This window comes from Macrotis lagotis, chromosome 1 (assembly GCF_037893015.1).
Source record: "Macrotis lagotis isolate mMagLag1 chromosome 1, bilby.v1.9.chrom.fasta, whole genome shotgun sequence".
NCBI classification, from domain to species: domain Eukaryota; kingdom Metazoa; phylum Chordata; class Mammalia; order Peramelemorphia; family Peramelidae; genus Macrotis; species Macrotis lagotis.
Window position 1 is genome coordinate 176586339 of NC_133658.1, and position 14610 is coordinate 176600948.

General features: G+C 33.9%; 1 protein-coding gene across 8 annotated transcripts in view; it reads left to right on the forward strand.

Annotated features, from left to right (window-relative positions):
• SEL1L2 (SEL1L2 adaptor subunit of SYVN1 ubiquitin ligase) overlaps positions 1 to 14610 on the forward strand; it is a 172188-nt gene that overhangs the window by 89744 nt on the left and 67834 nt on the right. For 7 of the 8 annotated variants that reach the window (XM_074225838.1, XM_074225885.1, XM_074225876.1 and 4 more), the window contains 3 exons: positions 12829 to 12882; positions 13102 to 13161; positions 13268 to 13349. In XM_074225838.1, coding sequence (XP_074081939.1) covers positions 12829 to 12882; positions 13102 to 13161; positions 13268 to 13349 — 196 coding nt within the window. The remainder of the gene's footprint in view (positions 1 to 12828; positions 12883 to 13101; positions 13162 to 13267; positions 13350 to 14610) is intronic. The other variant, XM_074225853.1, reaches the window with a different exon arrangement.

Here is a 14610-nt window from a genome sequence, read left to right on the forward strand (position 1 = left end):
TTATTCTCATTTGGAGATTTTCTATGGGTTTTCTTATCATCTCTATGTAGATGATTTCCAGATCTGTAAGTCTACCACCTAACTCTTCTTTTGAGCACCAGTCATGGGGCACCAACTGCTTATTGAACATTTCAAATAGAATATTTTGTGTGCATCTCAAACTTAACCTACTCATCATGCCCAAACAGAGCCTTTCCTTTTGCTCTCTTCCCTCACAAAAGACCAAATCTTGTAATTTCTACATTCTACAATATGTTTTACCTACTTCTAACCCTGATTCCTTCTCTCTACTCACATAGCCACCACCTGTGTTCAGATCCTGACCTATAGTATTGCAAAAGCCTCCTTGGTTTTTCTGTCTCAAATAGATCCCTACTCCCTAGTCCACTCACATAGATGTCAAAATGATTTTCCTAAAACATAGATATGACCATGTCACACAACCCACCCTCACTAACACATATACTAAAATATCATGAATCTCTGTGTCTTCTAGGATCAAATAAAACATTTCTATTTGACTTTTAAAACCCTTTATGATGTTTTTCCATCCCAAGTTTTAATTCTTGTTACAGTACTGTATGGTCCATTTAAATATGTTGTTGATCCTCCCACACTAAATTCCATTTCCCACATTTCTAATGTAATCTTGATCTACAGTAAGAGAGGCATAGTTTTCCAGGAAAAGGGAAATAACCATAACCATACTGTATTTTGCCTTTGTCAGACCTTATCTGAAGTATTGTGTTCAATTCTGGGAACTATCATTTGAGAAGGACCTTTATAAACTGAGGAGTTCCCAGAGGATGATAACTAGGATGACTTTTTTAAAATCATCATTTTGATGATTTAAATTGATTCCTCATCAATTTGAATCATATTATAGCAGGATTGGTTTAAGCATCCACATATATTTAACCTGGAGAAGAAAAGAACCAGGTGGAAAATATTAGCTGTCCAAGTATTTGAAGAACTGTCATTTAGACAAGGGATCAGATGTGTTCTGTTGCTCCAGAGAGAAGAACTTGGAAGCAATGGATTGAAATTTCAGTAAGGCAAATTGGCAAAAAGGCTTGTGGTCTAAAAAAAACTTTCAAATGATTAAAAGTCATCCAAAAGTATAATAGACTTCCTTGAGAGATGGTGAGTTCTACCTTCTTAGAGGGCTTCATAGAAGGTTGAAGTTCATTTATTGGGTATGTCACAGTGGCTTTTCTTCTTATATAAGGGTTAGACAAGATGCTGATAATGTCCCTTCCAACTCTCTAAATTCTTTGATTATGTAATTCTCATCTCTTTGCCTTTGCAACAGACTGTCCCCGATGCTTGGGATGCATGCTCTTTCCTCATCTCTGCCTCTCAGTGCATCTCTTTTTTTCCTTCAAAATTCAATTTAAGATCCACCTTCTACACATAACATTCCTAATTTCCCCCAACTGATAATTCCCTCCCCATAAAAATTATCTTCCATACAGTCCATATAAACTTCTATATACATGTTAACTCCTCCAATGTAAGTAAGCACCTTAAAAGCAAAAGCTGTTTCCTTTTTTTGTCTTTATAGCTTCATCACTTAATGAATGCTTAGTAATTATGGTTTGAGAGAGTGGATCTGTTTCCTCTACCACTGCATTCTGAATCACTTGAAGTTGTGATTCTTCTGAGATCACGGCATTCCGTAATTTCCATTCATTTAGCATTTTTAGAAGAAAGTCAGAAACATGGGCTTTTATAGCCATGAATCACTCTAAATAATTGAAATCCAGCTTGTTCAACTTCTTGTCAAATTACTTGATCACCTCTTTAACAGAATTACTTACTGAATAACCAGCTTTAATTTGGGTCATGTGTCTTTCATCCACTTATCTTATTTAGTGTGGATGGCTAAATTGGTTTCTTGAGTAACTGATGAACTGAGCTTAAAATAATAAGCAAAATGCCATCCTTAAATAGAAATATCTAAAAAGCTTCCCTTCAGTAGGAAATATCTTTTCTATTTGCAACATTGTAGTAATAATAATAATAATGCTTCCACTAAGTGCTTTAAAGTGCACACACGGATCTCTTTGCTCTAGAACTCTCTAAGATAGTGTAGAATTATTGTCTCCACTTTGCAGATCAGTTAATCATCACACATCTATTAAATACCTACTCTGTACCAGGTATTATGCTAGGTAGTGAGAACCCAGTTAAAAAGAATTAAGAAGGCATTAGCATTTGGGGAATCAGGAACAGTTTGGTACAAATGATTCCTGTGATTCTGCGAGGCAACGATGAAGAGGGAGTGAATTCCTGGCATGGCGAATGTGATGCAAAGGCATAGGGATAAGAAATGAATTGTCATGGGCTAATAATAGAAAAAAGGTCAACTTGTTTAGATTTGCAGAGTAAAGGATGGAGTAATTGATGAGGAAAGTGAAGACATGAAGTAGTTCACCCCTGAATATAAATATGAATATGCTGAAGTGTCTAAGTCAGAATTCAAATCTTAGTCTCCTACATACTACTATCTCAGGCTGACTCTGTTAGTTGAATGCCTCTCCTTTTTTGTTTTCATTTTTAGTTTGGAGAAGGGGAAGCTCCTTTGATGTTGACATGCAGTAGATCAGGTTTTTTTCTAAAAAAGTTTTTATCTCTATGGCTATATCTGTCATGAAAACTTTTACAAACTTAATCTAAGTTTTGGAGAATAACTTTTAAGACTTAATTTTGCTTTTCCGAACAATCTTTTTAATCAATAAACAATAAAAAAAATAGAACTCAATTCTTCATACTTTTAGTTATAAGTTACATGATTGTGAAAGTATGGCTTGTTATAGAAAAAGTCTTCAATAGATTATCTATATTCTCTTTCTACCCACAAAGTCTATCTATATAGACCATTCTCGATAAAGATTTCATAGAGATGAGATAGAAAGCCTAAAGGTCAGTTTGTTGATGTCTTCTTAGAAGTCTTTTTTGGAGGGTATGGTGTAGTTATTCTGACCGATATTTCTCATTCTTATCTCTTAAAACTATCTTGAAAATCAATTCCTGGGGGGTGGTTAGGTGGTGCAGTGGATAAAGCACTGGCCCTGAAGTCAGGAGTACCTGGATTCAAATCCAGTCTCAGACACAGACACTAAATAATTACCTAGCTGTGTGTCCTTGGGCAAGCCACTTAACCCCATTTGCTTTGCAATAACCTAAAATAAATCAATTCCTGAATGCCACTGAATTTGTTTTGATTTCATCACAGATTGCTTCTGAATGTTTGGTTAATTAGCTATTTTCACCTACTTTATCTTCCTGAGTTCCATTGTCACTTTCTTATATAATATACATTGATGGTAAAGTATAAATATGATGGTTCAACCATGATTGCTGATGAGACTAAATTATAAAAATCCTGGCAGAACTGTTCCATGTCTTGTCTATTTGTGGTCTTTCAAGATTCACCTTTAAATAAGTGACTTAAATTCTCAGATAATCATATATCTCAGAGGAAGAATCCTTATAGAAAAACCAGCACTTTAAAATTTTCAATGCTCACTCTTTCTAAAGTAGTTTAAAATGTACAAAATGATCTGACTTAGCTTAGTGCTAGCCTAGGTTAACTAGACTCATTTTCTTAACTTTTTTTCATTGTTATGCTTGTAATCTTTTCCTCTGAATCTGTGTGATCTTTATCTGTTTATACCTTTACTTGGCAAAGATATTAAATTTCTGCTGTTGGGTGAAGGGGAGGGGCTGTGAGCTTGTTGATTTATATAAAAACTGAAAGTCAGACATCTGATTAAGTGAGAGCAAGAATCAGAGACTGACTTTTTCCATTTTTCTGGAGTTGATTTTTTTAACAAATTGACATGGAACTTTTGGAATTTCCTAGAATGTCTAATTATTTTTAATCTCTAATTCTAGTTTTTTATTGATTTTTATCTTTACTCTAGCCAGTGATCTAACTACATATAAAAAGGTAATTATAAAATGACTCATCAATTGATTTCAGAAAAAAAACTGGACTCACATAAATTGATACAGAGTGGAGTAAGCAGAAACAGGAGATCATTAAACACAGTAACAGCAATAATGTATATAATGAGCAACTGTAAATGATTTGGCTATTCTCAGAAATTCAATGATCCAAGACAATGGCAAAGGACTCATGATGAAACATGTGCCCTCCAAAGAAAAAATTGATGGAGGCTGAAGCTTTATTTATTTATTTATTTTGGTTCAAATTTTCTTCCACAAAATTATTCATTTGGAAATATGTTCTACATGATTGCATATATATAATATAAATCGGATTGCTTGTCATCTCAGGGTGAATGAGGAAAGAATTTGGAACTCAAAAAATTTTAAACAAAATTGTAAAAATTGTTTTTACATATAGTTGGGGAAAAATAAAACATATATTTTTTTAAATTACTTTTAGAATTAGATCTTTGCTATCTAAGTTAAAATAAATTTCATTTCTTGTGATGTTTCACAGGGTTAACCTCATCTGGTACTTTCAGATTTTCTCCTTGGAGATAGTATTCAGTCATATAGTCATGAGCCTTCTGAGTAGGCTAAAGTTCCCTGAGCCCAAATTATATTTTCAAAGTATTACTCACTTTTCATCTTGCATCTAGCTTTTTGTTATAGTTAGTGTAGCAAGTTGTAAATAAACCTAATTTGGAGGATCCTGTGAAGTTTATAGAATTTCTCTTATTATTATCATCTTCATTACATGCTACATTAACATAACATACTATGTTAATACATAAATTGCAATGATTTGATGGTTATCTGTTTTTATATATTCATCATGAAGAACATAAGGCAAGCTGATCAAATGTCCCATGAAATTATATTTCTTGTTTTCTTCAATGAATTATATTCTTTTTTTCTCATCAGTGAGAAAAACTTTGTGATTCTTCCATTTAATTATAAATTCTTCAGGCCTTTTGGTTTCATTTGTAGAGAGAATACCAATAATCATTTTATTTTTGAAATTTGTCTATTAGTTGATTACTGGACATTGATCATTCTTGTTATGAACAATCCATTCAGCTGATGTTCTAAAATGATTTAAAATCTGTATGAATCTTTGCATACTCTAACCTTTTTATGGTGTTTTGCTACTCACTTTTGAAAGAGGTAATTGCATAGGGCTTAAGAACTATTTTGAATTTTCATTTAAATCATGGATTGCTCATCACTTAGTGACAAATTTTCTAGTGGCCAAGTTTGTTTATCTTTCTTGAATTTTCCCAGTAGAATGCAAGTTCTTTGAGTGTAGGAACTAGCTCAATGCATTGGAATGCAGGCATTTAGCATAGGGTCTTATAAATAGAACAGGTGATAGATCTTTCTATCCTTTGCTAGATTGGCACCTAGTCAACAAATATAATCTTTTAACATGAATATGCTGATGCCCATTGGTTAAAAAAGAGCACCAGTTATTATGTATTGTCTGACACAGTATAGTCTATTAACATGAATAATTGATAGCAAATGTTATGGTTTTTAAAATCTTTCCTGCTTTGCATTGGATGCTTTTCTCTATTTTGCCTTTAACTTTGAGTTGACACTTTAAGCCATCATGTTTTTGTTTTTTACTGTACCAGTCCAAATGATGAAAACTAATTGTATTTCCCTGCAGAGTTTGCCAAAGTTGTTTTGGAAATGAGCATTGGAGTCATTCTATATTGGATAATAAATAGGCACTCTATACCCTAACATAACTCTGCACAGCTCACAGTTTCTTCTGGTTTGAAAGTGCTTCACATAAAAGTAGAATCTCTTTCGGTTCAAAATTAAGAATGTTGAGTCAACAAGGTGTGGAACAATGGAATGTTGAGCTTGGAAGATCTAAATTCAAATCTTACTGTCTATGTGATCCTAGGAAAGTAACTTGTCTACCTGAGTTTCTTCAACTGTAAATTAATAATAGCAACTACCTGTAAATAATAGCATCTACCTCCCAGGTAGTTATATCAAAAGAGATATTTATATAGCACAATATTTGGAATAGTTAATAAATGCTTGTTTTCTTCTTTTAAATATTGTTGGGGTGGCTAGGTGGCACAGTGTATAGAGCACCGGCCCTGGAGTCAGGAGTACCTGAGTCCAAATCCAGCCTCAGACACTTAATCATTACCTAGCTGTGTGGCCTTGGGCAAGCCACTTAACCCCATTTGCCTTGCAAAAACCTAAAAAAATTGTCCTCTTTCTGAATTGATATGTTAGCAAGTTTGGATTAAAAGATTTTAGGAATCTACCCCTAGATTGCCTCTTCTTCCAGGCCTATAATTCTCTAATTCTAAAATATTAATAAAAACTCCAAAAACTGGTGCATTTTAGTTCAAAACTAACCCATTGAAAAAAAAAAAGACTAGCTAAGATATTTCTTTGCAACTTGAGAAGAACAAAACTGAATCCTGAGCTTAAAGTCTAAAATTTGTTTCCTTAACTTTGTTTGGCAGTCAAATCTCTGGATCTCCCCTAGGCTCCAATCTAAATGGCAATGGTAACAGAGCCATGAGTTGCAAAGAAACAATTTAAAAAGAATCTATCTTTTTTGGTTAAAAAAGAACATACAGATTTTGGCAATTGAGAGGTACTGAGTTTCTAGAGATCAACATATGAATTGCATGTCTATCATATGCTGGACCATATCACATCACTGGGCACTTTAGGTCATCACCTGGAAAAAGTATAGCTATATCCAAGACATCATTGCTTATCCAGACATTGGAATGGATGACAACAGTGACTTCAAATCAAAGGCTCGGGTGACAAGTTAATTGGAATATTCTTTTGTGGTTTACTTGCTAAGGATGACTACCTCCTTATTAACATGAACAAATAGCTTTTAAAAATCTTATCTTCCCAAAGTTTCATTAATTAGAAAACAAATTAGGGAATAGAGTATTTGGGAATAGTCTGTATCAGAAGCCAAAGCAAACACTAAAGATGGTTCCCTAAATAATACTTATCAAGAATGATAATAGCTGACAATTACATAGTATTTAAAGATTTATAGAACCTTTTACATACATTATCTCACCTGAGTCTTACAACAATCCTTGGAATTATATATAGTAAGTATTATTATATCTATTTGACAGAGGAGAAAATTTTCATTATTATTCTTATCTGACAGATGAAGTTTTAAGTAGTTAGATTACTGGGTTCATCAATACTATGTGCCCATGTTCACACAATATAAAAGAGGAGATTTAGACTCTTTTCAGGTTATGTGGAAAGCACATAAGTAGCTGTCAAAGAAGCCCTATATTGGACTTTCAAAAAACAATCCACTTAACATGAGTCTTATGTATTTTAACCTTTTTTTCCACAAAAATCAACCAAAGAGAGATTCTCAAAGAACTTCATCACAAGGGATATGGAGTCCACTTGGAAAAATTAATACTTGATATCTATATAACTTGACTTTATATGTGTCAATGCAAATTCCACCTAAAATTGTTTAAAATGCATAAAATATGAACTTATTAATGCATAATTAAATAAAAATATTTTCAAGAAATCTACAACATTCTCAAAGTATGACTGACAATTTCTTTAAAACTTACTAAAATTCTGATTCTCCTCTGACCCTGACACAGGGGAAATCTATGCCTTATGAAATGCAGTTTTCAGTTTGGGTGCCCAGTAAAGAATTTCCTATTCTACCATTCTCTTTCTTAGGGTGCTATATATTTTCATGTTTGCCACATAGACACAGCTATATTTTTTAACAAAAAGAAATGCAAGATAGGACTAGAAGAGAAAACTACAGCCAGAATATATTAGCACTATTTCTACTAAAAACAAAACAAACTCAACAATAGTAACTTTAAAGTGCATAATAATCTCTCTTCTCAATTTCATATTTGTGTTGAGGAAACAAAGGCAAACAGAGGTTAAATGACTTGACAAGAAACATAACTAGCAAGGCTTCAAGATTTCCTGACTCTAGACCCCATACTCTGCTATACCACCTAGCTGCCTACACAAATAAGTCTTTTGAATTTTAAATGTATGTGTGACTTACTAGCAAAGTGTAAATTACTTTGATAGTAAAAGGTAATAACTTTAAAAATCCTTTACTATAGACAAAACTCCCAGTTATGAAAAGTAAAAGATGTTTCCCATCTTCTCAAAATACCAAGATTAGCTCGCTGGCTCACCAAATATTTTATTAGTCACTGATTAGTTAGCTTAATTTTACAATGTCTGTCTTGAAGCCCTGGAAGCTGTTGTGTGTTTTTCCACAGAAAGAAAATCCATGAGCCCAAATGTCCAAATGATCATTCTTTTCATTAAAGCACATGCCAGAAACTTACTTGAAGTAAATTGAGCAGTTCTATGAAGTAATTTGATACACAGGTTCATTGTATCTGAATGAAAAACAGATGGCTTTTGTCAATTTGAGGAAAGAAAGCCCTAAGACTGACAATACTTATTAAGATTTATTATTCCATACATTGCTGAATCTAGCTATGGCAGAAGAGGTTCTCAGTGCCTTCCGTAATGCCTTGAACAAATATATTAAATTCAATTCTTTTCCCATGATGAAGTAAGTAGGTTGTTATATCCCTTCAGGAACATTCCACTCAGAAGTGTGTTGACATAGGAGGAAGATGTACTTCCACACTATATTGTGCATCTATCACTCAGTAGTAGGTACTTTTTCCAAAAATAAATCTTGTCACATATCTCCAGACAGATACATATGTACATATATATGTATATGTGGGCATGTTTTACATGTACATTGTACTAATCAATTCTTCTAAATATTTTTAAATGCAAACCAAATCTTCCTGAAAGGAAAAAAAAGATTAACATTTTTAAACTTTGCTTCCTAATTCAAATGCAGTCTCTGACACAGTTTTATGCACCTGTAGATATTTAATACATATTCCTTTCATTTATGAACTCCATAGAATGGAAAATAGGAGTGTGGTTGTCTTTGTCCTCTACTACCTTGTATGTGACCTTGCAAGAATACTGATTACCTCGCACCTCCATTTTTCTCCTTCTAAATAAATGGGTCATGATACTATCTCATGGGTCTGAAGAGCTTCAAGACCATTTATACAATATCTTTCTCTACAATTACTTTCCCTACAATTTATGATTTTTTCTAGAGTTTGTCATTTTCTATGTTGCAACTGTGCCAAGTTTCATCAATTTCAATGATTTCTCATAAATGCTTGGAAAAGATGCCATTTATGTCAAAAATAGGTCCAAGGAGCAAGTGAAGTTTAATGCTTAGAACTGTTTGGGTTGAGTCCTTTTATTAATGTGATTTGTAACAAGTAAAAATGTATATTAATTTAGTTAGGGAGAAACTTCTCAGAATCTCTGAACACATACCATCTCTTCAACCTTCTCATAATGCCAGCCCTACTAAGTAAAACAATTCCATAGATGATGGTACTCACATAAAATATTAGTGAGTGCATACCACTTTTTGAAGTCCCTGCTGGGGTGGTAAAAGGAAGGAGCCTAATAACTTTCCCTTGAGAAGGAACTGTTATTGGCTTAGCACTTAGAAAATTGATAAGGATCACCTCATTCACAGTTTATAGATTTGATCATTTTTATCATTATTGTTCTGCTATTAAAATAAGCAAAATTTTATTTTCCTTCAATTTCTATCTCTTGGATTGTTCATCTCTTTTCTTCACTAGTTCCTTTTTCTTCTCCACTCCAAAAGAGATCTTTATTATGTGCCTGTCACTAAGAAGCTGCATAATAGATGCTTGTTCCTTCCATACTCCTCTCCATTAAATGTCAACATTCCCTAAGGCTCTGTCCTCTTCTCTTCCCTCACTATTCCTTTGCCTTGACAATCTAATCCACTATTACTAATCATCCTTCAGTATCAAAGAGGACCACATCAACTAACTGAGTGAGTGACTGATTGTGTGACTTGCACAATTACATTTACTATAGTGAGGGGGTTGCTTCTCACTTGCCTTTACAAGAATCATTCCATCCCATGATCTGATTGATGGGAAACAGGAGATGGTCTGACTGCTGCGGGAGTTTCTAGGTCTTAAACTGGCTTTTCTTCCTACAAATCATCGACGACATAACACAGTGCACCATCAGTGTGGGGTAAGCATCAGCATGTGTCAGCTGGAGACAGAATACAGCAACCTGATATATCCTAACCTATCTCTCAATTACCTAATTGCCAGTTTTTGGCCTTTCATCTCAAACTTTTCTTGGTTTTATTTGCTTCTTCCTGTATTAACAAAGGTTTCATGGCATACCACCTAAACTGGGCAAGCACCAACATGTGATAATATGGTGACAGAATGAGACAACTGGATATATCTTAACCTGTCTCTGGATGGATTAATCGTCAGTACAGCCTTTCCTCCCAAACCTTACATCTTATAAGGTTGACGATAGCTTTGACATTAGACAATGGCAGTTTGCCACTCATAGGTCTACACTGCTCTGCTTTGTTAGTATACTCTCAAGGGCTCTAGCTTACCCAGCACTGGAACCACAAAGCTTTCAAGAGCATGGGTTCCCTCTCTTGGGGCAAATCAATTCCAGGTCAAAAAGGGCACTTTCTCGGGGCTTCTTCAGGTTTCTCCAGGATTCAGTCTCATTATTACACTGGATGTCTCACAGTGCTAATCTCTACCACTTCAGATCCTGGGATCTGACCTTGACTCTCTCTTTTGATCAGCTGAGGGCAAAGGAAGCCATCACCTACCTGTCCATTCCAAATGGTGCTCATCTATCTCTCAGAAGTGACTGACCCATGTTCAACTGCTGTTTGAAGTCTAAAGTGGACAATCTAATCTACTCCTGGGGCTTCAATGACCATCTCAACTTCAGATGACTCCTAATTCTATGTTTTCAACTTCAGCCTTTAGCCTGAGCTCCAGACCTATATTTACAACTTTTTACTGGATATCTGCAACCTGGATGTCTTGCAAACACTTCAAACTCAGTGTGTTGTCTCAAGTTGAATTCCTTTGCTTACTTCACCAGGGCCTAGGGTCTCACACCTAGAAGCTGATTAATAAATTATTATTGATTTAATGGAATATCTTTTATTAAGCATATGCTACATGGGTTACATTGCATTAAATGGTAGGATACAAATGCAAAATTGAAACAATTCTTGTCTTCCAGAATCTTACATTCTAATGAGGGCTAACAAGAAAAATATAGGAGACTGGTAGCTTTGAAAGGGAGTGTTGGTCCAGAGAATCAGGGAATTATGAGATCATTCATTTATAACAATCTTTTTAAAAGCAATGGTATTTTTTATTAGTATTCTGACTCAAAGTGGAACGGGGAGGAAGAATTAAGAAAATTCTAGCGCTAACTAGGTATAATGAATTAGGTGAGTTTGCCTTCACTTATCCCCCAATCAAAACAGCTGAGCCCCCGGGCACAGTACCTAAATTGAGGAAATTAGCTCTGCTAGGAAAGTAGAGAATTATATTTGAGGATCTGAGCATGTTTTCCTGGTGGTTGAGTGGATGAGAGACAATTCAATAATTGTTGACTCATCTCTCCCTAAGACCTAACCATTTTCCTAATTACCTTACTACCAATCACCCATGTTTGAAAATTATGAATCTTCTTTAAACTATTCATCTTTAACTTATACTATCAGCACCATCCTCCATGTCCAATAAGTTTTCAAATTCTATTGCAATTTCATATCTGTCCCCTCTTTTGCACTCCCACTTTCACCATGCTGATTAAGAGCCTCATCATCTTTATTTTTGTAATAGTTTCAAAACTAGTTTTAATTCTTCTCTAAACCAAACTCCATACTCTTGCCTGTAAAATAATAATGTACAGCTCTGGTCAGGTTGCTCAAAAGCTTTCATTGAGATTCTATTGCCTCTGGAATAAAAGGTCATTCATAATCTGGACCTAACCTACTATTCTGAACATTCCATGATACAATATTATACTCACATTTCAGGTAAACTGACCCACTCACCATTCTTGGTCACATCCTTATTCTTTCTTCAACATTGCTTTTATTTATGCCATGCCTCAGGCCTGGAATAAAAGTGACTTCCATCTCCATCTGATGAATTCCTCATTTCCCTTCATTTACTAGCTCATATACTCTGTGAAACCTTTACTGATTCCCATAAGTAGAAAGGGGCTTTATGTCTGATTTTTTTTTAATGTTTCTCCTATACTACTACCACCAGCACCACCACCATCAGCATCATTAGAATGTGAGCTTTTTGAGGGCAGGAAATATTCTTGCCTTTTTTTTGTAATCCTGTTATTTGCCGTGTTGCCTAGCATGTAATAAGTATTTAATAAATGTGTATTGATTGACTGATTAGTTTGTTATTGATATTTTCTGATTTTTTTAACATCATTATTTCCCATTAACTCCCCACCTTATATCTCTTCCCTTATGCCAAAAAAGAAAGTTTATCAAAACAAATGAATATATTAACCCTGATATCATATACAACATTTCATACGTATAGTCCATCTCTGTATTGAGGGAAGAGTAATGTTTCATTAATCCTCTGAAATGAAGACCCATCCTTACGTTAATCTTAATATTTGAACCTGTTAGTGTTTTTGTCCTTTACATTATTGTGGTCATGTTGCGTGTTAATAATTTTAATTTGCTTTGCAAAGGTAAGTTATTAATAATAGGAGTGTCAATATATTAGTATTCTTAAAAAAACTTCTAATATAATAAATACATGATAGAAAATTAATAGGTGAAATTTATTTTTTAAATTACTAATTTTGAACCCATTTGAATATAGAAAAGAATATTTTGAAAGTATATTAATTCATTAAATTTTTATCTTATTTTGGGACTTTTAGGCATTAGGATTTCTATCTTCATACGGAATAGGAATAGAACATAACCAAGCTAAGGTATGATGCTTTTATCTTTTCTAGAATAAATTTTATTTTAGGAAAAGATGTTGGATAAAAAAGCCCTGTTAAAAGGTTGAAAAGTAGAGCAGATATATAATTTACTTTAGTATGGGCTGCAGTATTTATTGTAGTGCTATTAATAAGCATTTAGGGGATAGATTTTCCTCCCTCTTCCATTTTGTAATCCTTCCAAAAATCTTGATTTCTTGATCTTAGGCGCTGGTATATTATACTTTTGGAAGTGCTGGAGGAAGCATGATGTCCCAAATGATTTTGGTTTGTAAATGACACTTTCCTATTCCCCATTACTTGTACTATAAATACAATGGTTATCCTATGTCAAAACCTGAGGAATAATAGGCATTTTTATGTGTGTTTTCAGGGGTACAAATATTTATCAGGAATCAATGTTCTACAGAACTGCGAAGCTGCACTTTTTCATTACAAGAATGTAGCAAGCTATAGTGAGTAATTTACATTTCATTTTAAGATAGATAACAAACATGGAAAAACTATTTTGAAATATCATCCTGCTGGGCATGATAGCACAAGCCTGTAGTCCCAGCTACTGGGGAGGCTAAGACAATTCGTTAGGCTCTGGAGTTCTGAGATGCAGTGGACTATGATGACCAATTGTCCACACTAAGCTAAATTTCAATTTGATGAGCCCCTAGGATCAGGAAATTTCCAGTTCCCTAATAAGGGGCAAACTCAGATGAGAAAATGGGTTCAGGTTCACATGCTGATCTGTAGTGGAACTGAACTCATTAGTAGTCCCTGAACTTTCAATATCTGGGCAAGATGGTGATATAGGATCTTTAATATTGTATAAATCCCATGATTATATCATGTAACATATTAAAATAAGAAGTCATAACAAAAGCAACTAAAAGTTTGTCATTCTTTTAAAGCTATTTTTGGAAAGTTTGAAATGACTATTTTCAAAACCACTTTTAATTTTCCTTAACATATATAACAAGACAAGTTGATTTTACTAATTCAGACTGTGTTCTTTTCTTAAGTCACAATGCTGAGTGCAACATTACATAGCTATAATAAGATGATATAAGAGAATATGAAAAAATAGAATAGATTGATAATAGCATGATTCAAAGCTATAATTATATAAAATATAGCCATTGGTTTCAGTCTAATGGAAATTTGAAGCACAAATTCAAATAATTTAATTACTTCAGGAGATCTTTTATTTGCATTAATTGGGCATTAATAGGAATCTAGCTGTATTAGAATATAAGCTCTTTGCAGGCAAAGTCTATTTTACTTTTTGTATTTGTATTCCCTAGTATAGGGCCTGATACATAGTAAGTGTTAAATAATTTTTTTTCATTTACATTCAAGGGAGGTGAAAATTACAAAGAAATATTTGTAGACTTTATTACTGCAGGAGAGGATAACTTGTAAACTTTGAACAACCATATACTCCTATCAAGCTCTTGTTGATGTATCAAGAACAAAGCCTGGGCCACTACTTGTCCCTTAAATAAGTTTATAAATTAAAGAGTTACTATGTCATACTTTAATTTTTGAAATTTTATTGGGAAACAGTTGTTATACTGAAAAAGATCCATGGATTTTATTGGTATGGGCACTTCAACCTTGAACACAGTTCACAATCCTTCCTTTGCTTAGTAAACTGTTTCACGAACTGCGGTGGCTTAAAAACATTCATCACCTTATGGCCAGACTCCCAGTAAACGCTCCATA